Source organism: Vicugna pacos, chromosome 11 (assembly GCF_048564905.1).
Source record: "Vicugna pacos chromosome 11, VicPac4, whole genome shotgun sequence".
In the NCBI taxonomy this organism is placed as follows: Eukaryota; Metazoa; Chordata; class Mammalia; order Artiodactyla; family Camelidae; genus Vicugna; species Vicugna pacos.
In genome coordinates, this window is record NC_132997.1 from 57,563,583 (window position 1) to 57,588,633 (window position 25,051).

General features: G+C 41.6%; 1 protein-coding gene and 1 long non-coding RNA gene across 16 annotated transcripts in view; one reads left to right on the forward strand and one right to left on the reverse strand.

Moving 5' to 3' along the window:
- LOC107034545 (uncharacterized) overlaps window positions 1-25,051 on the forward strand; it is a 428,538-nt gene that overhangs the window by 353,696 nt on the left and 49,791 nt on the right. For 11 of the 15 annotated variants that reach the window (XR_012077419.1, XR_012077421.1, XR_012077426.1 and 8 more), the window contains 4 exons: window positions 1,463-1,591; window positions 11,053-11,163; window positions 19,546-19,612; window positions 21,159-21,333. This is a non-coding gene — a long non-coding RNA (uncharacterized lncRNA). Of the gene's footprint in view, window positions 1-1,462; window positions 1,592-2,986; window positions 4,181-11,052; window positions 11,164-19,545; window positions 19,613-21,158; window positions 21,334-25,051 lie in introns of those variants that run through there. The other 4 variants (XR_012077422.1, XR_012077428.1, XR_012077432.1 and 1 more) reach the window with 3 other exon arrangements.
- On the reverse strand, window positions 1,567-23,895 carry ZNF365 (zinc finger protein 365). Its single transcript, XM_072971454.1, has 5 exons — window positions 23,627-23,895; window positions 21,142-21,897; window positions 8,865-9,045; window positions 2,865-2,902; window positions 1,567-2,111 (listed from the first exon to the last, which is right to left on the reverse strand). The coding sequence occupies exons 2-5, from the start codon at window positions 21,882-21,884 to the stop codon at window positions 1,850-1,852; spliced, it is 1,224 nt and encodes a 407-aa protein (XP_072827555.1). The 5' UTR covers window positions 21,885-21,897; window positions 23,627-23,895; the 3' UTR covers window positions 1,567-1,849.

The following is a 25,051-nucleotide window of genomic DNA, read 5'->3' on the forward strand; positions in this document are numbered from 1 at the left end:
GGCATAAACACCAATAATAAACAACCATGGAGGAGGTTAATTCTCAAAATAAGTGATTATGGTAACTTTACAGTTTTTAGCCTAAACAGTGATATTCACAGCAACGTTTTTTCGCACTTGAAAGCTGCGTATACACCACATGAACAGCCCACCCCCAAGAGCCAAAAGTCAAAGTGAAGATTCAAAAATCAACATTTTCACTGTAAGTTCAAAATGTCTGTATAATATAAGTTACACTTTTCAATTTACTGGCATATTAAACAATTATTTTGTTACCTATTTTTAATGTACTGCTAATCTGCTGCTTATTGCAATAACAATATAATTCTACTAATGTTAATTAGGTTACACTTTTAATTTTTAAAGTAAGAGAATTCAATTTACACGAACATACATAGTTTAAAAACCACCCACCACAAATACACACCTTTTCCATGAGTATTTAAAAATAAATTATTAATATACCTGACATATATATTTTATATGTGTTATATATATACACATATATGTTTATATTTGTGAACATAATTATTCTTGTTGCCAGAAGAATGTCAGTACTTATAAACACTGCAGGAGACCCAATGATATTGCTAAATTAAAAAAAAAACATACAGTAACATGGAAATTCATTCTTGAAGAAAACTGTCAAGCAGGAGGTTTGTAACAGATGGTTCTTTATGGAAACAAAGGCCATTTTAGGGAGGCAGGGACAGGAGAATGATACCAGATTCTGGATTCCACGTGCATTGTTTATTTCAGAAATTACTTTAGAAGACCATGTACAACAAACACTTCAGATACTTGGTTGAAAGGTAAAGAACATATATTTTAGACCTAAAAGGGCAGAGAAGCAGCAGGTGGGAAAGTTAGGCCAGCAAGGAGAAAGTCCTGCCGACAGCGAACGGAAGCTGCCAACACTCGTCGGGAAGCAGGTCTTAGGAAAGTGCTGAGTAACATCTGCAGTGCCTCCAGGATGGTTCACAGTGCACTCAGTGTGCGATCTGGTGGCATCCAACCATTCAGACCCTGTACTGGTGATGGGTGCTGACCAAAAGGTTTTTACTGTCCTCCCCAACCACAGCAGTAGAAGCAGCTATCAAGACAAAGGCTGGCAGCACCGTCTTAGGGTGAGACCAGAGATGCGCCAAAATCAGAATAAATATGCATCCAGGGAAACAAAAAACCTGAATCAAACAAACTGGAAAACAGTCTGTTGAAATGAGAACAGAAGTCTGACTGAACAAGTCCCTGAAGCAACCCAAACACTGAAATTCTGATTAACTAGAACATACAGGGAACAGGAAGCCTTATTTTGGAAGCTCCCAAATTAATTGAAAGGAAGGTTAAAAACAATCAGAAATATTTTTATTCCACTGCCCTTAACAGAACTTTACATTCCTATTCCTTGTCTCACAATTCAGAGAGCAGTAGGCACAGATGAGTTTTTTTTTTTTTTCCCCAGTGCTTGACATCTTGTGTGGCTTTGGGGCTGAGAATTAATGACCACCACAAAAAACTCAAGATGTGGAAACTACTGGAGACTAGGCTAATTATTTTAGAAGTTGGAGCTTCGTTTTACTAAAAGTTCGAGGTAAGACTGCTTCCATTTTTAAAAATTCTTTCTTATTTTAATTTACAGGGGCTTGTAAAAAAAAATTCTGGTTCACCGAGATTCCGTTTTGTTAATTTCTGTTTAACCCAGGTGCTTATATGGATATAAAATGAATGTGTTACGCCCTTCACTTTCCCAATGTGTCTTACAACAGGATGTGTTTAAAAGGAAGTTAATGTTGGCCCCAGAACAACATCCCCAAAGCTCAGTGATGGTGGTCCAGAGCCACCTACCATTTTAGATGATGTTCACAATCGCTGTTGGCTTTTTTTTGGCCATTTTGGGCCTGATGTTGCCTTTCCGGCTAAACCCTAGAGGTTCCCCTTTCTTTGATGGTCTGCAGAATTCTCTTGGGGACTCAGCCTGTTCATGCATGAACTTAGCAGGCTGCATGCTGGCTCTGTCATCCTTGGCCTTTTTCAGGTAGCTCCTTCCTTTTGGATGGAAATGGGTCTTGAGATCAGGATGGTTACACACAGAATGTGGGTGCCCTCGGCTTCTATAGATGGTCAGGCAGGAGGAAGATGAGCAGAAAGAAAGATTTCTTTAAATCCTTAAAAGAATACAAACTACTCACAGCAGGATCGCTTCTGCATGCTAAGGTAACAGTAATGCTGCCAGTAAAACAAATAATATAAATAGGCTTTTTTGTTCCAAATATTTCTATGGCTTTCATGAAGTGATCTCACAATACTGAATTCCCAAGGAGTTATTACTAGTCCTATTTACCAGTGATAAAAACTGAAGCACAGAAAACTTAAATGACTATCCAGGATAATAGATACAGTGGTCTTGGAGAAGATGGACCAGAACCCATAACTCTGGACTCTCTAAGTGACTACTGGGGGATTGAGACAAATCTGTGGTAGAGCTATTATAAAGTATATGATTCATAGTATAAATTTACATATATATACACACACACACACACACATATAGGTAGAGTGGTACACACACTGCATTAAGAGTACTACACAGCTATTATGACTACACTATACCACAATAAGAGAAAGTGACACTATGCAATACTAGAGAAAGACTCCTGTAGTACTATCCTACTGCCATACACTCATAGACTGTGAGCATAATTAAAAGTCACACACACATTTTAGGAAGCTAGGTACACAAGCAGGTAAATTTTCACCTGAAACTCCCAAATCCATTTAGATTATAGATATCATCTAAAGTGCAACTGGAAAATGTATTATGCAAACATTATCAAATGGCTTCAGTATAAAAAACATATACATACAGGCATTTGGGTTTCCTATTTGAGGAGACATCTGTAAGCTGAAGGAAAACAAATAAGACAAAGCATTACTTCACTTAAAGGCTGGATTTGGTTTTTAAAATCCTCCTTACTTATATTTTTAGGAAACTGTATTCCCATTAAAGAAGCTGGTAACTGTTATCAGGGGCACTGCCCACAGCACCACCCACCACAGCAGTGAACAAGAACATCTCGTGCTCAGCCTCTGCTTACTCGGGAGGCCTCTGTGGCTCCCTGTTCTGAGATTTCCAAGAAGCCAACATCAATAGATCTCAAAAATGTCAAGAAGTCAGATAGCCTCCCAAGAGAGCAACATTTGAACAAACATGTTTTTAAAAACTGGAATGACATTATTCCTTGATTGATTCAGGCTGTATCTGCAGCTAATTTACTACAGCTACGTCTGGTCATTGTGTATCAATGAAGGGGAAAATTGGCATAAAATGTTTATTGCATAAAATACATCATTTCTAAGATGGAAGCATATGAAGACCAACTCCACAACTGGCCTGAGGCCATCTATCACTGAGATTATTTTCCACTCCCAATAAACAATCTGTATGCACTTTTGTGGCTGGGCTCAGAATATCATTTGCAGAATAAATTGATAATTATCATTTTGTGATCCAGATGTCACCAACCACTTTACAGGCAAGCCCAGTGTATTCCCAAACTTCAGTTCCCAACCTCCCTCATGCAGCCTTCACTGAAAGAAGTGGTGTCACATCGGCAGACAGACTGACAGAAGAAGAAGACGACTAAGAGGATGTGGAGAAAGGGCCACCTTGGTGTTGGGGCCCAGCGTGGCCAAGACATGTGTCCCTGCTATACTCAAATCATCTGAAAAACCAAGCTCGGCATGATAGGATCTTTCTCCGGTTCTTCTGTCTGCAGCTTGAGCATCAGTCAGCAGCAAATCAGAAAGAAGTTTTCTTAATCAGACCTCTGAGGGTCATGTGCCCAAGAAGGTGAGATGGGATTCCTGCCTTCCACCTTGGGACACAATCGGAAGTCAGCACTATGGCTGACCTTGTCCACGCTAGTTAGGTTTGGCATGAGACTAGTAAACGTCAAGAGAAAAAGGCACCTTCCTTACATGAAGGTCATGAGGTCATGAAATATACAAAGAAGGGGGGACAGATGGCGCTGGCAGCTTCTTGGAATCCCAAAGGCATCAGCATTTCCACCCTCTTTCCCTCAGGCCCCCGCTCCCCGGACCCTGCCCTCCATAAATAAGAGTTTCTCAGCTGGACTCCTTGAATGGATTTTAGGATCTGAATAAACTAAAAAAAAACTTACAGGGTTTTTCTTCCTTTGAATACTTTCCTACTTAAAAAAATTACTATTATTCAGGCAGAACAAAACATTTTCAAGTGTACTGTATATAAGTATATAAGCATATAGTGTGATGATTTGTTGTATATGGATATATAATTCCCTTTGGGATTTTATGCAAAAGTAAGTGTGTATATGAGTGTGCATGCTTCCCTCACCAGGGAAAAGGCCAACAGTGATCTGATAGATTATAAGGCCTGGGGTGGAGGCGAGGCCATTATCACAGGCACCACAGAATTGCGTACTTTCACATGTTCTCCTCCCTATGAACACAAGAGGCCACTGTTCCCTCTGGCCTTGACAGCCTCAGGCAGATGAAAATGCTCTTCTCACTCGGCACAACTACCTACCTCCATTTTCTCCTAGTCCACCTACTTTGTCTTCTTTTTGTTTAAGGAGAGAAAGGTATGAAGATGGGAATCAAAAGAGTCCTCGGTCAAGGTTTCAGGTTGAAAAAATATAAATAACCTTGCACAGAGAGCCAATCTAAGTTCTTCTAAAACACAAATATAGTGTCTCAGGTTATTACAGGTTTGGGGAAACTGGGCACCTTGCCCTCCTCCAACTTCCCCTCCACGTATATAGCAGCACATATACCGATTGTTCTGGCCAAAACCTTGGATTCATTTTTGATTCCTCACTTTCCTTCACCTGCTAGATCCAATCCTTCAGCAAGGTCAACTGGTCTTGTCAATTCTACTCCAAGAACATACCCTATGCCCTTCACTTCTCTCCACTTCCACTCTATCCAGGCTGCCATCCCCATCCCCTCACCTGCCACAACATAATAGCCTTTTAACCCATCTCTCATTCTTGCATCCCTCCAGTCAGTTCCCCACACAGCAGCTGAGTGATTCTGCTGAAACGCAGATCACCTCCTACTTAAAACCTTCCAGTGGTCTCCTGTGTGCAGTGGAATAGATCCAAACTCCTTATGTGACCTAGAAGTCCTGGCATGATCTGGATCCTTCCCACCTCTCTGACTTATCTCCCACCACTCAAACGTGCCACGCTTGTTTCCTCCAGAGACAGCTGCATTTCCTATTCCTTTGCCTAGAATATTCCACTTCCTAATTTTCACAGAGCTGCCTCTTTGTTATTCAGGTCACAGTGCAAATGTTGCCTCCTCAGCAAGGCTTTTCCTGAAATTTTTTCACTAAAGCTAAAGTGGGCATCTCAAACCTATCATCTTACATTTTTCTTTAAAGTAGTTATCCCTATATGAAATTATCTTTGTTACATGTTTGCTTATTGTGAGCCCCTTCTCCCTGAGACCAGGGAACTCATCCATCTCGATCACAGCAGTTTCTTTAGCACCCAGTAACTGCTGCATTCCCAATAAATATGCTAAATGAATTACTGCTAGTCCTAATTTAGCAACCTACAGGAAATAAATGCAACGCTTAAAATAAGATTATCCAGGCTGTTCCATGACCTTCCATTTGAGCAGCTCTGTGAGTGATTTTGGCAGATGGGATATTAGGTCACTTTGTGTCTAATTTGACAGCATGTTTCAGAGCATGCAGACAAAATATCTGAGTAAGCACGTTACATTTTTAGAAATCAGCCAGGTGAAAAAGAACATAAATGCTCAAGGGGATTAAGAGAAAGATACAGATGCCGAAAACTTATTTCAGAAAAGGCACTAAATGTGAGGAGGAAGGATATTTTTCTAGAGCACCAAGGAATCTTAAAGCTAGGAAGACATCTTTGAAAGAAACAACTTACATGTCAATCTCTGGAGGTGGTAATGCGAAAGACGGAAGAGGAGAGAGGGAAGGAACTGAGGGTGGGGAAAGAAGGGAAATGAAGAAGCTGCACGGTTTCTCTAGAGCAGCCTTGGTGGAGATGGGGAGAACCAGCCAGGCTGGGGACAGTACTCCCCAGTGTTCTGGGAGGGGAGCTGAGCTGAGGTTGGGGGAGTCTGTGGGAAACTTGTGCTCCATCTGGGGGGCGGTGTGCACCCCGCAAGGAGCTCTCCTGGGCAGGGCTGAGGCTCCAGAGGCCTGGGCTCCTCCGTGCTCTGCACCTTCACTAAGCTGCACCAAGTAGGTGACTAAAGGTACCGTTCAAAACTTTTCCTGCTACAAGCATCCAATTCTTCTGTGTATCCACAGCCACAGATACCCAGAGAGGCCAGACTGAGCACTTTTTACATCAAAGACATGGTGAATATATTGTATCATGATGAAACAGACTAAAAAGAAGAAAAGATCTTAAGGTCTGTAGACTGTCTCATAATGTGGTATATTATGGTCCAAAGTAGACTTTAGAGGACTATACATGAAAACAGGGGAAACCACGTCTGCCCATTCCTTTCAGAAATTAATCATCTCATTCTTGGTCTTTTCAGAGTGATGTGTCTTCCCTCCAAAAAGTCAGTTCACCTCACTACAGCCTGATCCTGCCCTACTCACAGACAGCTCTCACTTCTAAATTCCCGGCTGCAATCTCAACTGCACTTTATTTGATCTGAATTACTCATTTCTTCCCTATGTAGATCAAATCTGAAGAAGCCAGATGATGTCATGTTTGGGACAAAGAGAACATAAACATAAATATTTATTAATTAAATGTCCTACCATATTCATATGTATATGTATACATATGTGTATATGTACAAGTACTTATGTGTGTGTGCATATATGTTGTGTGTACATACACACACACATAATTTTATATCTACATATCTGACTAGAAGAACTGAGATGCTGTTCAACCTTTGATTACATGATACAGCAGGATGAGAAGTAATGACTGGCTGTGTCTTTTAAAAGTTGTTCGGTTTCCAAGCTGGAAAAGTAAACTGAGCAGAGGAAGTGAGCACAGAAATATAAAGGCAAGAACTAATGGGCTTCCTTTATTTCTCCTTCCTTCCATTGTTTTCTCTTCCTTTAAGACCTTCTTAACTTTGTGTAGTAAAACTTATACATTTCTTAGCTCTGGGTTACTTATAAGTCTAAATACTTAAACTATTATGGGACATTTTAATTTTAGAATCCTAACCACCAAAGTCAGAAGATAATCAGAGAGTTTAAGAGGCCACAAGCCCTTAGAGAGCATGCAGTCCAACCACTTCATTTTATAGAAGAATGAGAGGCCCAGAAAGACAGACGGTCTCACCTGGTCAGAAGTAGGGTGGGAATGATCCAGAAGCCAGGCCTTCTCACCTCACCTCTGGGCTCACAGCACAACCCCGTCCTGAGAGATGGTAGGATGGAGGAAGAAGGCAGGAAAGGGCTGAGAGTGTCCCTCCAGCCAGTTAGTTATGACTGGACTCAGTTTCCCAAGGAGGTGACAGAGGAATTAAGGAGGCGAATAAAGGCTGCTTCTCAGGAGACCACTGATACCCGCCCAGAAAATAATCAATATGTCAGGTGCTGAAACTGCTCTGATGACAGTTACTACTGAAACCTAATAGATGGAAGAAATCTACTTCCTTCTCGTCTACTTTGTTCCTGATGGAAAGTTCTGGAGCTTGCATAACTGTACAGCTCTAAGGCTGAGTGTGCATTACTACAGTTAGCACTGTGTAAAGTTCCCTCTTTTCTTTCCTTCCTTGTCTCTGTACCTTCCTATTGTCTGTCTCCCTCTGGTCTCCCTTCTTTTATGCACCTGCACTTCATTTCATTCCTAGATTCTTTAATCATGTTTCCTTTTAATCTTGGCTTTCCTATTATTCAACCTAAACTTTTCAGTCAACCAATAGCAACCTTACTAACCTCTTAGTTAGCATAAATGTTTCCTATTTTTCTTTTCCTTATATATGTAGTCCATTTTGGAGTAACTAAAAGAATCATTTTTAAATCTTTTGAGAAGTCAGCATAAATAAAGTTCAATTGATAATGAAAATGTTATAAATAAACCACTTTAGGGTTCTAAAAATCCATCCTTTGGCTTTGATTAATACAATTAAGAAAGCTGTATAGAGGGCAAATATGATCCCCCCCACCACCTACAGCGTGGTTATTTGCAAGCCTTCCCCCACCCCTACCCTCTAAAGAGACCAGGGAATCTTGATCAAGCCACTTAGGAGAGTCTGGACATTTATCCATATCCAGGGTTCTCATCTGGGCTCTGGAGGTTCCTTAAGTCTCTGAAAGTATAGGTAAAATTGTATGCAGAAATCTATTACAGAACATCTCCCGTGAATTTTTCTACGTCTTTTTGAAAATCTACTTAAAGAATGTTTCACCTACAGAGACTATGGAATAGTGTTTTCTTTTCTATTACGGAAGAAAGCAATATGTGGTTAAATCTTGGTAACAAAGAAGCATGAAAGTGTTTAGAAGATTCCTCGAAGAGCTCCGAAACATGATAATAACTTCCAATCTACTTGACACCAAGGTTGGGAAAGGTGATTTCTTTGGATACTTTAAACTGTTATTCTACAACATAAAAATATTTCTGCCAATTCAGCTTGGTGTGGAGTTGGATGGTGAAGAACTGGAGACCCTGCATCCAGAATTTCGCTTACTTGCAGGTGTCTTGGACTCATCTGTGTCACACAGGCATGGCTGGGGCAGCACTATCAAGTGATGTCTAGAATGCTCCTGCAAATCAATCCCCAGCTCCCTTTCCCTCTGCCCTTGACCCCACTTCACATACCATGGCCCTCAGCCCTGGTGCTGAGCCCGAGTGACTTACCACGTGCTCAGTGGCGTCCCGGCGGAGGCCAGCAGCCTGCTGACTGTGATAGTACTCCAACTGCTTTTCAGCCAGTTCTACTCGGTGCAACAGATTCTCGATAAAGTCCTGGAGCCGAGCTTTCCCTTGAACCTCCTTCTCAGCAGCTGCTTCCAGGAAATGGTTGAATGTAACCACTTCTCTGCCAAGCAAACATGTCAGAACACAAAATGGAGAAGTGAGACAAGAATTCATTCATTCAACACGTATTTATTGAGTGCCTACTATGTGTCAGGTACTGCCCTAGGCAGTATGGCCACAGCCATGATGAATGAGATAAGATTACTTTTTAGTGACTACTTTTTAGTAGAAGAAGAGAGTCACTGTAAAATATACAAATAAACACATATGTCAGGTGGTCGTAAGTGCTAAGGAGAAAACGGGAACTGGGTGCAAGGAGACAGAGAGTGACGGAAGGGAAGGAGTAAGTGACACTGCAGATAGGAAAGTCAGGACAACCTTTGGATGGGGCAGCATCTGAACAGACACCTGAAGGAAGCAAGGAAGCAAGGAATTCGCCACACAAGCACCTGGGAAGAGCAAGCCAGGCCTTCTGTGGGAATGTGCAGAATGGTCTGAGGTACAGCAGGGGGGCATGCAAGGCGGAGCAAGGTGGGGAGAGGGGAGGACAGCCTAGAGGGAGCCAGGCAGGGCCTCACAGGTCAGCGCGAGAACTCCAGATTTTACTATAAATGAGATGGGAAACCATTGGCCACTTTTGAGGAAAGTTCTGACATACATTTTAAGTCTGGCTATTGGGGAAGAAAAGACTACAAGGAGGGGAGCATGGTAGCAGGAGGCCATGCAGAGCACCAAAGCATATATAAAATAAGTCACCTTGTCCAACAGTATATTTTTGAGCTAAGAATGCAATAATCCAAGAAATGCCATCTTGAGGTAGATCTAAGGTCTGTTGGGGAAGCTATTTCAGCTGACATAGGATAAGCAATGTCCAAGTTGCCCTTCTGTAAAGAGTCGAGCAAAATATCTTTATCTACATGACTCACTGTGATTCAGAAATCTAGAAAGTTTTTAATAACTATTACTATTTTACATTTTTTATTTCTAATGCAAGTATGAAAATAACACTTTCTTGAATTATAATTAAGTAAGTAAGTTCTTTATAAAAAATTCAATCCATGAAAAGTATAATGAAGAAAATATCACTTGAAACCTCATTATCCTAAGATCACCACCATTTACATTTTGGTAACCATCCTCACAAATATCTCTACAAATATATCCACACACACACACTAATCAGCGCTACCAATAGGTATACAGTATCACAATTCTCTTCATCTGATTTGCCTCACTTAATAAGAAATCCTGAAGAGCCTTTTGGCCATCCCCTTTGTATGTTCTGCCACACCTACTGGGGCTAACAAATTCTGTAATTTTACTACCTGTTGAATATAGTATTTCTTTTATGTGTCTTCAAACCCTCTCTCAACCTTCAAGGAGTAGTTCCACATTTTTCCGGCTCTGTCCTACTCACACGGAACCAAGATTCTAAGGACTCTGATCACTGTCCTCCCAAACTTCTTTCATTTTAGTTGAACAAATCCTATTTTTAAAATCTAACCTCATGCAGTTGTTCTAGATAGTCGATTAAATTCATTGCCTTCTCTGCATTTTCTCAACCTCTGCTTGATTTTTATTTTCCACTAAGCTCCATAATGTCTTGAGAGCAGAACTTCAGGGATATCCAGTTCAAGAAGTCACAGTTTCACAGAAAGTCTCTGCAAAACAGTTGGTGGTGACTTCTAGCTCCTTTATTCTGTACCACTAGTCAGGGAATCACTTTTACAATTAGTCATGATTTTTCCTTCACAAATGTATTACATCACACTTGACCATACTGAAACTTTTCTGACACTTCCTACAGAAGCAAATGTCTCTGCAACACCTTTGGAATTATATATTTATAAAAACAGAAAAGAGACTGGTTCTAACAATGATTCACTCCAAAAACTACTCATCATACCAGGCCCCATTTTTCTAGCTTCCTATCCAAGATCAAACATAAACCCCGATCCCAAAATAATTCCATTATCTTTCAGTAGCTCAGAAGTATTCACATACAAGAAATAAGAGTCCTTTTGGAAGGGAATTCTCTTTCGTCATTAAGTTTCAAATTTATTTCCAGATGTTCCGTATGAGCCCTGAATAGAAGACATGCACTTTCCAAGCTGTTCAGGCCGCGGACATACGCCAGTTTTGAAGCTCTGCCGTCATCTGGCTTTGATCTGTTTCCGAGGTAAGTCACAAACCTTAACTAACAGCAAAACAGTGGAGGGTCCATCCAGCCCTGTCATAGTTCTCAGTTATAGTTGAGAACCTTTGGATGGAATATCATCACAGCTCAAAAACACCACTGCAAATGTAGCCCAGGAAACGGCTACTCCTTCCTCTTTCCAACATCAAGGCTTCAATACATTTGGAGTCAAGCCCATTGTAGAGACTCGTGGGTGATATTTAGGATAACTGACTCATGAAACAGTTTCCAAGTTGGTACTTACAGGGAAAACAACCAAAAACCCACAACCCTCTCCCCCACCAAAAAGAAAACCATAGAAAAAAGAGCCAGGGTATTATTTTCAATTCATTTTGGTTTATAATATTTACTATATTTACCTTATTGCAGAAATAGTTCATATTTATCATGGGAAATATAAAAACTGATCTATGGAAGATCTAACTGAGCAGGGGCTGAATCATCTTTTTGTTCTCTGCTCTAAGGCCATCACTCAATACAATACAGCAAAGAAAATAAATACTCAATAAATATTTTTTGCAATCAATGTTCAAAAAGGACAAGGAAGAAACAAAAAATGACCCATAATCCCACCACCCAGAGGACCCTACTGTCAACAGCTTGGTGTATTTTTTTCAAGTCTTTTCTTCTCTGTGCATATTTAATATTCTTGGGCTCTTGGGCTGTACAGTTTAGAATATAAGACAGCAATGTTCAACAGCTTAATCCCACAGTATTAACATCTCAAAAACAAGAAAACAAACCTGAATACAATACAGCTTACAATTGTGGCTATATTTTAAAATCATGTGATGTTTTATTACTGGTTCCATATGAAACGTTTTACAACATTAATGGCACTAGTTGACTTTAGAGTGGTATGTCATGTTGTAAAAAAGAAGCATCTTTTTCTAACCTCCTTCAACCAATTATCTTGTGCCCTAAAGCAGAGAAGTTAACACCACTTTTCCCAACTAACCTGGCACCAGTGCTTACCTAATTTCAGTTTGTGGATGTTTCACATCAACTAAAAGAAAAAAAAGGCAGTTAAAACAAGCCTGATGGTTTGATTTTAAAAGAGAAGTTACATGAACAAAGGCTGGAGAAGTTCATCATACTGAGATTATGTCTGGGTATCTGAATTAGATACAAACAGGAACAAGACCTAGTGATTAACTGTGGAACAGCATGTGTGCACAACTTCGTATCCCTGCTTCACATCCTGCTCAGTCTGGATTAACAATATCCAGAAACAACTCTTATTTCCCCAAGGAATCTTGTGAATTTCCTGAATGAAAAAATAAATAAATTTAATTACTTTGCATTTGTACTTTCTTTAATAATTATACTCTGAACAGTAAAATATCCATTCAAAGTGCAAGGCCAACCTACGGACTTCAATGGAGGAGAGAAGGAAATATTCACTGATGTGGTTTCAGGTTCCACATTGCAATTAACCTTTAAGAAACTACCAATTGTCAAGCTTTGGCATAGTATCAAAGCAGAATACTTACTATTCTCTGAAAAGGTTATTAACATACCTCTCCATTTTCCTACTATATATATCTGTGTGAGACTGGATTTCCGTCATCTACTTCAACCAAAACAACAAATCTGCAACAAATTAAAGGCAGAACAGGGTTCAGCTGCCTCCTATTAAGCCAGATGTTAAAAATATTTGTAAAACTTAGAAAACAATACCACTCTTTTCACTTAATTGTTTTTGGGAAAATTGATCTTTTTCACAGAAATACATTACTTAACAGGTAATGGATTTATTATTGTTATTTTTATATGAATAAGTCTTCTAAAAATGCCTAAGTTTTAATTTCTAATACAGTAAATTTTGATAGATAAATCCCACAGAGAAAAGCTTCTTGGGGTCCTCAGATTTTTTTAAGAGTCTAAGGGGAAATGAGGCCAAAAAGTTTGAAAGCTACTATCATACTTTGTACAGAGTGATCCTAAACTGCAGAATGCTGGTGCAGGTGGACAACGTGGTAGAACTCTACTATGATGCAGCCACAACCCATACACTTATTTACTTCATTATTCAGGAAGTCAACAAATAATAAACGCTGGAGAGAGCATGGAGAAAATGGAGCCCTCCTACATTGCTAGTAGGAGTAGTTTGGTGCAACCATTATGGAAAACAGTATGGAGATTCCTCAAAAGACTAATATACTCACCAAATGATCCAGCAATCCGCTCCTGGGCATATATCCAGAGGGAACTTTAATTTGGAAAGATACATGCACCCCAGTGTTCACAGCAGTACTATTTACAACAGCCAAGACAGGGAAACAACCTAAATGTCCATCAACAGATGACTGGATAAAGAAGTTGTGGTATATTTATACACTGGAATACTACTTAGCCATAAAAAAGAATAAAATAATGCCATTTGCAGCAATATGGATGATCCTGGAGATTGTCATACTAAGTGAAGTAAGCCAGAAAGAGAAAGAAAGATACCATATGACATCACTTATATGTGGAATCTAAAAAAAAAGACACAAATGAATTTATTTACAAAACAGAAACAGACGCGCAGACATAGCAAATAAACTTATGGTTACCAGGTGGGGAAGAAGGTGGGAAAGGATAAACTGGGAGTTGGAGATTTGCAGATACTAACTACTATAAATAAAATAGATAAACAACTAGTTTCTTCTGTATAGCACAGGTAACTATATTCAGTATCTGGTGGTGACCTATAATGAAAAAGAATATGAAAACAAATATATGTATGTATATGTATGACTGAAACATGCTGTACACCAGAAATTGACGCAACATTGTAAACTGACTATACTTCAGTTAAAAAAAAACAAACCACATTGCTGAATGCTACCAGGTATTGGGCTTAGTGCTAGGGCACTCTTGAGCCCATGGCTATCCTCATGAAGCTTACCGTCTAACGCAAGAGCCAGCCAACACTTTCTTTAAAGGCCAGGAAGTAAATATTTTAGGCTCTGAAGGCTGTACGGTCTCTGTTGCAGCTACTCAACCCTGCCTAGCACAAAGAAGCCACCGAGGCTGTGTAACAATAAAGCTTTATTCACGGACACTGAAATTTGAATTTCATATAATTTTCATATGCCATGAATTATTATCTGTCTTTTGAATTGTTCCCAAACATTTAAAAATATAAAAACCATTCTTAGCTCAGGGGCTCCACAAAAACAGGTGGCAGGCTGGATCAGGCCTTGGTGTGCAGACCACACCCCTCAAGTAGTGGGAGAAGCAGACATTAAAAGAAACAAATATGAAATTACAAAGCTGAGCTGAATGTGATGGAGAAAAAGAACAAAATGATGCTATCAGACAGCAGAGTAAAAGACTTGTGTGGTTTTATTTTAAGTTCTCAACCCTGTGACTGAAAATACAGTGTGAAAGCTGGAAGGCCAAATGAGAAGGTAAGGGCAAACCAGAAATTCATTCTGGGTGTCCTGCAGAACAGCTTTGGGGAAATTAACCAACTGATTCCAGGGGACTTCTAGCCCTACCTTTGACTATTTTTTTTAAAGATTAAATATGATTGAAATCAAGGTTTTAAGCTTCAGTGGAAAATATGCCTATCTGAAGCAATATCTGATACTAACGAAAAAAAAATACCAGTATAGTATCAGAAACTGGCCCAAAGTTCTTTATTATGCTGAATGATTTGCAGGCCTAGAAATCTGTCAGTATCCTGAGATTCATAGTCTTTCAGAAACAAACACAGTAGAAGGAGGCACTGAGTGAAAAAGCCCCTACAGCACCAAGTTTTATTTAGAAGAATAAATTTGTTCATTCATGCACTCATTTATTTACAGGATGACCATATATGGTCTGAAACATAGATAATCTTTCATTTTTTTTGCAGATTAAACTTCAGTTATTTCTACTGAGTGGGTTAAAGATGGGTTAATTTCAGAAAAATCAAAAACATATTATCATGTGAAGAACACCTTCCAGAAGCAGGTCTAGAGATAGAGGGAAATGCGCATTAATGCACCGTGGCGTTCCCTGCAGTTTTACACAGGCATGGAGCTATGAGTTGTTAATGAGAGACGGTGTACTGACCATACCACATATTGTAATCTACTATCAATGAACCATTTATCATGTCTCTCTTCCTATGTTTCCAGCCTTCATGGCCATCCAGTAGCCTTATGTTCCCCTTGGGCCTCATCACTGCATATCACCTTCTCTCTGCTCCAGCATCAGTGAACTCCACTGAGCCTCCCAGCCAGATTCTTATTTCTGCACATGTTGCTCCTCCTCCAGCGTCCCTTCCCAAGCCCCTACTTTTAATGATCACTCTAACCTCAGGGCTCCCCTGCTAGACACGTGCCTAGTATGGGCTAGGTGACCTGCTATGTTCTCCTGCAGAACCTTGCAGCCAATCACAGCACACACTGCAGCCAGCTAGTCCTGCCACTGACAACATCAATCATAAAATCAGTGAGTTCAGGGCCCTCACTTGCTCCTTCACTGTGATTCCACAGCACCTAGTGTTGAGCCCAGCACACAACAGGAGCCCCCAAAATTTCTGCTGAATGCATGAAATGTGCAACAACATCTCTAGTTAAAAATCGTAACTGACTAAAGATCCTTAGGTTTCCTTTTCTCTTTTTCCAGACAAGTATTGGGGCATAAAACCACTAAGTAACCTACAATACAGGTACCTGCTACAGGGATCTAAAATTGATGCCTCTTTTCTTTTCTTAAACAACACTTTAACATCAGCTTCTCATCCCAAGGGCAAAGCTCTACCGAGTTATTCAAATTTCATTTTGCATTACTGATTTATGAACCTCTTCAGAGGTATATGAAATGGTAAAAATACCTCCGGCTAAAAATAGTCTAGCTATTGATCACAGAGCACCTCAGACAGACTGTAATGTCAGCCACGAGGCAAATCCTAAAGCTGGAGTCAACCACCTCCAAGCACCAGGAGGCTGGCTGCACACTCAGAGCTCTAGGTCAGCTCCTGTGTCCCCGGTGGGGCCCACAGGGTGGAATCTGCACCTGCCACAGGTCGGGAGCCATGTCACTTTTCTACTCTTATTAGCCCTTTCCCTCATATTTCTTTTTTGACTTCCTGGAATACACTAAAAAGTATACAGTTCTCATTAAGAACTTAAAAAGCAACTCTAACAAGAAAGTCAAATTATTCTTATTGGTTCTAAGTAGATCAAAACACATTCTAAGCCCCTCAGTCCAGACAAAAAGGGGAGCTGGCAGAGGGAGGGACAGACATGAGAGAGACAAACAGGAAATTTGGGAGGGTCTCCAAATTTTACCACATGCCATCCCTAAGAAGGCATGTTGACATTGGGTTTTTCCTACATTAGTTTGTAAGTCTGCATGGAACACAACCTGATAGAGAGGACCCTATTTACATAAATGCATTAAAAGTTGGAGCAAACAGATGCCTCCCTCTCTCACTGAACTCTACATTTAACATGACTTTTCTTGACACTGAACTCTACATTTAACATGACCTTTCTTGACCTACTACCTAGCTATAGATCAGTCTGGAAACCAAGTTGTCCACTCACTGCTCTAGCTGATCAAAAATGGGAAAAATGTAATGAAGTGGCAAGAGGCTTTAGTTGTGCAAAGCAAGTTACCAAGTCAAACTTGCCTTTGAAAGGCCAGCATTCCACAGCCAGCTTTGGATAGAAACCTAAATGGACATTGCTGGCTTAAGCCCTAGATGTCTCTTTTAACATCCCCTAATGATGTTTAATGTCTAATTTACCTGCTGGTCTATTCCTGTCATGAAAGCAGGAAGTGGACTCACATGGTTACCACTGTAGGACCAGGACCTAGAACAGTACTGGGCACTCAGCAAGCACTCAATAAAGATTTGTCTTCTGGCTGACTGCAGGCTGGAAACAGGGCAAATGACGAAGGAAGAAGGGAAAGATTTTATCTGTCGTAGATCCAAGGGAGCAGGACGGAAATTAGAGATGCAATTACAAAGAGGCCCCTCACTGCCACGAAAGGCTGGCAGTGGCACATGCTCCATCCTAACTGGGCACCGACATGCAGAGTCAAGTTAAAGCCCTTGCTGGAAGTCAGAAGCCTTGGGCTGGTGTTCTGGAAGTTTAATATCACAGCTATACTGATGACGCCACCATTTCTCCATTTCTCAACAACTTTGATGCCAGCTCACTTTCTTTAATCTCATCAGAAAAATAAATGATTTCACCATAGCAGCCCTCTCAACACAGCAGAGAAGGAAGCCCATTCCAAAATGGGCCAGATTTGGTATTACCTCAGTCTTGATGCTTTGCACAAATATCACATTTTCAAAAGTCTGGCTGAGGCACAATGAATTAAATGGAAAACACTCAGCAGAAAGGCAGGGAATTTGGGTTCCAGTTTCAGCTTTGCTACTAAATTTTTGTCCTTGTCATTCTACTGTTCTGGGCCTTATTTTCGACACCTGTAAAATGAGTCAGACTGGTACCCACCTTTCAGAACTAAGATTACACAGTCCCCTCAGGGCTCATCTCTAACAGTCACCTCCCTGATGTCCTTCAATGTCACTGTCCTCCAGCTACCAATGCAAATCCCACCCTCACTCCTTCATTGTGGCCTCATCACATGGAAAAACCCATTCTCTAACATTCATCAACTTGAAACCGTGACTTGTATTTAAGCACTTGTTTATACTACTCAGAATTTGTACATGGGTGTGTTCATGGGTATGTTTTATTCCTCCTCTGTAGAGTGTAAACTCCTTAGGGAAAAAGACCAAGAATTTTATGTCCCACACACACACCTAGCACAGTGTTGGGCACATCCCAGGTGCTCAGTCAGGGCTTTTCAATCTTAACAGCAGATGAGTGTGCAGGTAAATTCAGGATTACTAGAATACTGATGTTCTCCAAACGCCAGGTGACCAAGTCAACCAGGAATCAGCTACAACCCACACTTTCTTATTAAGGGATACCTTACTGCAAGGTTGACCAGGATTGATTTACCTGATTACGGGTAGTGATGCCCTACAAGCTCTGAATACTCTTGAATAAGTAAATACAGTACCTGTTTCCATAGGACTTTTAAAGTTGCACAAACTTTATGAAGACAGTGGGCAGTTTCTTTCTTGGACCTGCACTCTAGAAATAGAGATGCTTCTCTGCAGAGGTACAATGAGACTGAGGACAAATGTACAGAAAATTGCCACTACAACCTCCTCTGCTGCAGGGCACCTAGGTGACTTCTATAACCCAAGCCGATTCAGCCCATAGATGGCCTCAGGGCAGAATTAGCCCTCGAGTCTTTTATTTCAGTTTGAAAGAAAGGATTTTAAAGTTGAGGGAAAATCCATAAGCAAGAGAGCCTTATGTGAATGTCAAATACTAGATGTATGCTTTTTTTTTTTTTAACCAAATCTACCATCTGTGTCTTGAAGGATCCCCAGAGTTTATATCAGTTTCAAATGGGACTGTAACAACCTACTCTTTCTCACAAATGGGCTTTGAGAGCTCATTTGGAGGGCTTTAGCAAGGGGGGCGCAGCTCCTTACAGCTCCTGATATGTTCACTGGCCAAGTAGGGTCTTCCATGTGTGAAAGGTCACCTCCTTGGTGGAAAGCACAGCTCTGAGGGAGTCGTGAGGAAGGCAGGGCATGGCCCAGTTGGGCAGATCTGGTCAAATCACTCTGGCTTCAACAATGTGGCAGATGGGCAGCTGGCTCACTCTGCTCCCCAATTTGGGGTGGGGGAGCTGGACACTGTAGCCACTGAGGCTGCTGGCCGTAGTCGCTGTCTCAGACCAAGAGCTCCACTGTCTTTCCTGAAAAGAAGACTCTTTCAGCCCTATTTTATGCACAGAAAGAGTGATTATTTGAAGCTTGAATATTGAAACTGCTGGGGCAGGCCACATGAAGGCTCAAAAAAATGAGGACTTTGTTTATTTTATGTTTAAAAGTTTAAGGCAGTTTCACTGAATTTTCATTTAAAGTTTTTTTTTTTTTAATGTCATTGCTTTTCTTTCCTGGCAGTACAAAAATGTCATACTAAAAATCAACTCTTAACTTACCTTCAGATACAAACCCAAAAATGTGAATGAAATTATATTGTATAAGGACATTAACTGAGACATTATTTTTAATACCAGGAAAATGGAACAAAACCATGTATTCATCAGTAGCAAGCTGATTAGAATATATGTGTCATGATTCCACTTGGGAAACACAGTAACTCTATATGTGCATATGAAGTACACAGGAAGGGTCCAGAACTGAACTAACAGTGTGGCTGTCTCCAGAGGATGCAGTGGTGGGGTGCTTGGAGAGGAGGGAGGACTTTTAACACATACAATTTAACTCTGTAAAAAATTTTTTTTTAAACAAGTATGTTTTGTTCTTCAATTGGTCCTCAGGTGACAGCACTGGATTAACCATATATAACATATTATCACGACTGATCCATGCACAGCCCGCTTTTATGTAAGTTACTTATTTATTTTTAATAATAAAGCACCCTTGAACACACAACCAAAAATAAAAGTTATATCCTTGATAATAACCTGGGTCTAACCATTTGACCCTCCATGCCATCATATTATTTTCCCATACTCCAGGCAATCACCACCCCAAATCCCATCTCATTATTACTTGTGTTATTAATAAATAAAACACAACAAATAAGTAAATGCACACATTTAATCTGCCTGCCTTTAAATTCACTGCTCTTGAGTCAAACAGAAATATCACTAATTTAATTCTAGGCTTTTCCCTGCACATAGAGTGACCCCACTCTAACTTCGCACCAGGAAATACCAGAAGCCAACAGAGAAGCATTTTTCAACAGAGATCATTTCCCTGGGAGAAAAGTAAATCAGTGGCCATTTCAAATCCAGCCTCACTACATGATCAAAAAAAATGTCTAGTTGAGCAGAGCAGGCTTTCCCCCCAGGTAGACAGTAAGCCTTTAGTAACAGCGAGTGATGATCTCTTTAATATATAGAGCTTCTCAGCCTCTTACCAAATGGAGGAAGCTTTAATTACTACATTTTAATAGACAACACAAGATAAAAGAGTGCCAGAGGGCAAAGAAAGTATGAAATTAGGTCAACCTAACAGAACTCAAATTATTTAAAACCTTTGTTTTATGCTGTTTTAGTCAATTTTTATGTCCTTTGATTCTATGAATTCTGAGCCTCCATTTAAAATTAAATCCAACATTCTACATGAAGAATAACTGCATTGTTACATATACTTTTCCAGTTTGGGTTGAATCCATACGTACTGATACGGAAATGCTTATCCAAGTATGATAATTTTAAAAGTAACAGCTTCTCTGATCACGTGTAACTTGTGAAATCCAGTGTCAACTCTTTGCAAGCAGGCATGACAGTCTAGTATTTTACAAAAAGAAAATTCTCAAACTTAAATCATAAGAGTATGTCAATCTCAGAAGCTTCTGCTGGGTTTCCTAATGTCTGCTTCTTCCAAATAAAAATTAGATTCTCAGCTATCGACATTTAGTTAACACAAACAGGTAATCCCAAATGGCAAAGAAGCCAAAATTATTTTTAACTAGAGTATATTTTTATACTTGAATAAGACAGCATCACATGTTCTTGATTTTATTACATGGAGACTGTCAACAGACAGAAAGGGCCCCCAGCACCCTCTTTCTGTCTTCCCATTCAATTCCCTGATGCCAGGAATGGATCCCACCATGGCCAGACCTCACTACCCTTCTCTTTAAAAACATTGTCTGTGGTTGACAGTTTCCGAGGTGAGAAGGGTATTTTGATCTTCCTGTTGCTGAGCTGGAGACTATACACAGAGAGGGTAAATAATATTAAAAGCCTTGTGCTGTCTCCATTCAACTGTATCAATGAGAGATGCAGCCAAAGTACCCGCAAGTTATTAAAACCAAACCTTGCTTAACATTCGAGTGTAACTTGGTGGGGGGTGGTGGGAGGTGCCTAAAGCAATGGGATTAGCATCCCGTTTCACCCACTTACTCTTCTTTCCTGAGAAGCTCCTCCTCGGATTCCATCAGGCGTTGTCTCAGCGCTGCGATCATCTCCACGGCCACATCCACCTGTCTATTCAGGGCCTGCTCTCGTCTCTGAACTTCTTGCTTTTTCTGAGTCAGCTGTACAAAAGCCGCCCGAACTTCCAACAGTTCGGCAGTTTTCTGGGCCAGCTCTCTGGTGAGTTTATCGATTCTCTTCTCAATGGTCCTGTCCACGGCCTCGACCATCCGATTGAATTTTTCTCTGACATGTGCCTCGAAAGCTGCTTTGGTCTCTGAGGTGGGAAGTCCAGGGGTGGACCTTGGCCCATCCAGTGAGTCTGCACGTAGGTCCACCGTAGTGTACGTCTGCACGTAGGACACAGGCCTCTCTGCCACCACCTCAAAGGGCTTCCTGTCCTTGGAGTGTTCATGTGAAATGCTATACAAGTTAACATAGCTCGGTTTCTGCTTCACTATGTTGCCACAGCTCTGCAGTTTTCCCTGTTTCAGGGGTTCTGAGGAAGTGACTAGGTCTGTGTCTCTGAGGGATGGAAAGAGACTGCATTTTGTCAAGAGGGTTCTTTCCTGGTAGCTATGACTGAATTCCAGATGGGCCCTCAATGAGGACAGGCTTCTAAATCTGGTATGGTCCCCACACCTCGGGCAGCGGAATGGTAGGCACACAGCGACATTCTCAAAGGACTCCTGCCAGGGGTATCTGCTTTCCTCAAAAGCCTTCTGTTGCATTACTCTAAAAGTCCTGGGCAGGGGAGAATAAAATAGTTAGTTTGTATGTCTGTTTGAAAAACTGCTACTGAAATGATTGTTGCTTATCGTCTCCATGAGGACAAAGGCTTTTAAATTCCAAATGACTTTTGCATATAATATATTATGTTAAAATTGAAACCTATAACCCAAGGACCAAATCCAGCCACATCTACTCATTTCCATATTGCCTACTGCTGCTTTTGCACTAAATGGTAGAGGTGAGTAGTTGAGAGCTCTATGGCCAGCGAAGCCAAAACTACTTACTACTTGGCCTTTACAGAAAAGTTTGTCAACCCTTGTCTATGATAAAAAAAAAAGAATAAAATTTTAAAAGGTGAAACATTCCCTTTTCACAGGTGAGAAAACTGGAGCAAGGAGGTAAAGTAATTAATCCAAGGCCAGATGGAAAGTGTCAGATTCCAAAGTGGAATTCAAGTTTCCTGACCTCCTGAATTTAGTACACTAACTGCAAAACCGTGCCCTATTTTACTGACAACCCTGATAAGCATGAATACAAAAAGAGAGAGAAAAACTCACATGAATGTGATGTCAAAACAGGTCCTAAGAGAGCAAGCTCAGCGATCTTCCCTCAAGTGTAGGAAAGCTGTTACTCACACTAGGTGCAGTGGCATGAAGCACACAGTTAGCTGGAAATTTTTCAACCTGAGATTTTTGCCCTTAATTTTGTTTTCTACTTATTGTTGTGATGATTTAAATCAAAGTGTTATCATCATAATCATGCCCCCCTCCACATACTCCAGATTTACTGAAATTTGGGGATCCAGTGTGTCAAATACTGTTTGACCTAAGTGGGACCATGGACAAAATTTTATTAAGATAGAGTGTTCTGGCTGGATTTGTCTTGTCTCTGATCTTGTTTTAACACAACCTCTAGAGATGGCCAAAGTTTGAGCCAGGTAAGTATTAGCATAACTCTTAGTAACAGGAAATTCTTATTTCCTTGTAGGAATTTATTATCTTAGCCCTAGCAACAGATGACTGCGAGCAACCCAATTCTACAAGCAGCACGTATCTATCCCCCTCAGCAACGATTTCTACTTAAACATAATAAGCACTGGGCCCCCAAAACAGGTAGCAAAGGGTCTAGGCTTAAAAGTGTTGTTACTTCTCCCTCAACCTCTTCAAAAGCAGAGGTGCCAATCGCGTCCCTACACAGCTAGGCAAAGCTTCCAGGTAAAGATGCCTCTGGCCCCTAGGGAGGAGAACCTCTTCCTGTGCTACAGCGGGCTGTTTAACTACGGGTTTTCTGGGGATTCCAGCCCTGACATAAGAGGCCAACCCTGCCCAGAAACGCAGGCCAGAGGTGAAAGAAGGGGAAGTAGCAATGCTAGGGAGCAATAGGGAAGGGGTGGCATCCCTGCAAGGGGAAATGGGTAACCACGCACTCCGGGAGTAAGCAAGCTTTCAAGGGCCCAGCGTAAGCCCCAGTCCACAGACTGACGGAAAAGCCAAAATTTCTTCTGCCTGAGCAGGGCTGGCAGGCAGTGACCCTCCTCGGGGGTCCCCCTTTCCCCGCCCCCGCTCCGCGGCGTGCCAGCGGGCCGGTGCCAGAGTGGATACGTGCGCACACGAGTTCCTGCAGGCGGGGGCCGAGAAGCCCAACTCCCCGCAGTGGTGCGGGGACCGGACCTCCTGTCCAGCCTGGCCAGCCCCCTCTCCGCGCCCCCTGGGCCGGGCCGCGGGCGCAGATGCCCACTTACCCGACTTGTTGCTGCAGCTGCAGCTGCCGCTGCCGCTGCCGCCGCGACGGTGCTACTGCTGCGGGAGTGAAGCGGTTTTCAGCAGAGCCGTAAATCAGGCTGAGCGGGGCCCTCTCCCACCCCCCCGCGCACCCCCGCGCCGGGACGAGCGGCGTCCAGGGCGGAGCGTGGCGCGGGCCAGAGGGGGCGGCGCGCGCGGCTGCCGGGGACCCCGAGCGTCTGGAGAGCGAACGCTCTGGGGGACCCGGACCGCCGTGGTCCCTCGAGGGACACTCTCACTCTGCCCAGCTTCCGAGAGCACCATCTGCCCTCCCCCAGCCGTGGAGCGGGATCGGGCTCAGGATTCCACTGACATCACTGGGAGAGGTGCTGGGATCGCTTCTCCGGGGAGGATGGGGGAAAGCGTGCTAGCCTCGGAGGCGCTGCGCTTTCTGCAGGCCCTGGCAAGGTGTTCTGTTTTTGTTTTTGTTTTGTTTTGTTTTGTTTGCACTTTACAGTTATTGGGGAGCGGGAGAGTGTGCATGAGGATGAAGCGTGGCTGAGCATCTTTGAAAATCTGCCGGCAGGAAGATCCGGTTGTATATGTTAAGACCTCTTCATCCTAACATCCCAAAGTAGCTAACCCAGAGAGTCTTCCTGAGCCTTCCTAGCCTAGTGTCCTGCTGCTAAGTTAACTAGCCGAATTAAATCCAGAGAAGTATGTGGGTTGTGAATAAATAAAGCAAGGAGATCCGCTCCCGTGCACTGGCACCCCCATCCCTGAGGGGCACCCTCCTCCCAGCGGAAGTGAAGATTTACCACTTTAAAGAGAAGTTTCTTTTTTTTTTGAAGGACCCTTATGACTCAGCGTTTTTTTTTTAAACCTTTTTTTGCGATATTCCTAGTCAAACTGTTGAAATATGAAACCAGGATAAAAGTTACCATTGGGCTTTCTTGTCAAAAGGAGAGATTTTGTTCATCTGCAGACAGTTATTTAAAGGAATCTTCTTGACTCCTCAGGGTGTCTCTGTTCTCACAACTTAGTATTACTCATTTCAACCTCAATTTTATTTTAACTGTAAATATCTCAGTAATTATATTAGGGTTTTTTGGGAGGTTTTTTGACAAATTATAATCATCACATCAATGTAACTGAGAGAACAAGCTCTGGAGTTAGGCTTGATTCAAATGCTAGTTCTAGACTTCAGATGCATTTTATTAAATATGGTGATTACATTCACCAAAAATCGACCTTAGAAGGACTGAACATGGACCCTCTTGGATGTGAATAAGTTTCTGCAAAGGGATCCCAGGTCAGATTCGTGTGTGTGTGTGTGTGTGTGTGTGTGTGTGTGTGTGTGTGTGTGTGTGTGTGTGTGTGTGTGTGTGTGTGTGTGTGTGTGTGTGTGTGTGTGTGTGTGTGTGTGTGTGTGTGTGTGTGTGTGT

What these genes read in the sequence shown, in the direction of transcription:
- ZNF365 (XM_072971454.1), bottom strand. Translation starts at nt 21,884, where the DNA reads ATGCAACAGAAGGCTTTTGAGGAAAGCAGATACCCCTGGCAGGAGTCC. An exon ending in GAGCTTCTCAGGAAAGAAGA is followed by an intron (nt 9,046 to 21,141) that starts GTAAGTGGGTGA and finishes TTTGCTTGGCAG; the next exon opens with AGAAGTGGTTACATTCAACC. An exon ending in AATAGGAAACCCAAATGCCT is followed by an intron (nt 2,112 to 2,864) that starts GTATGTATATGT and finishes GACCATCTATAG; the next exon opens with AAGCCGAGGGCACCCACATT.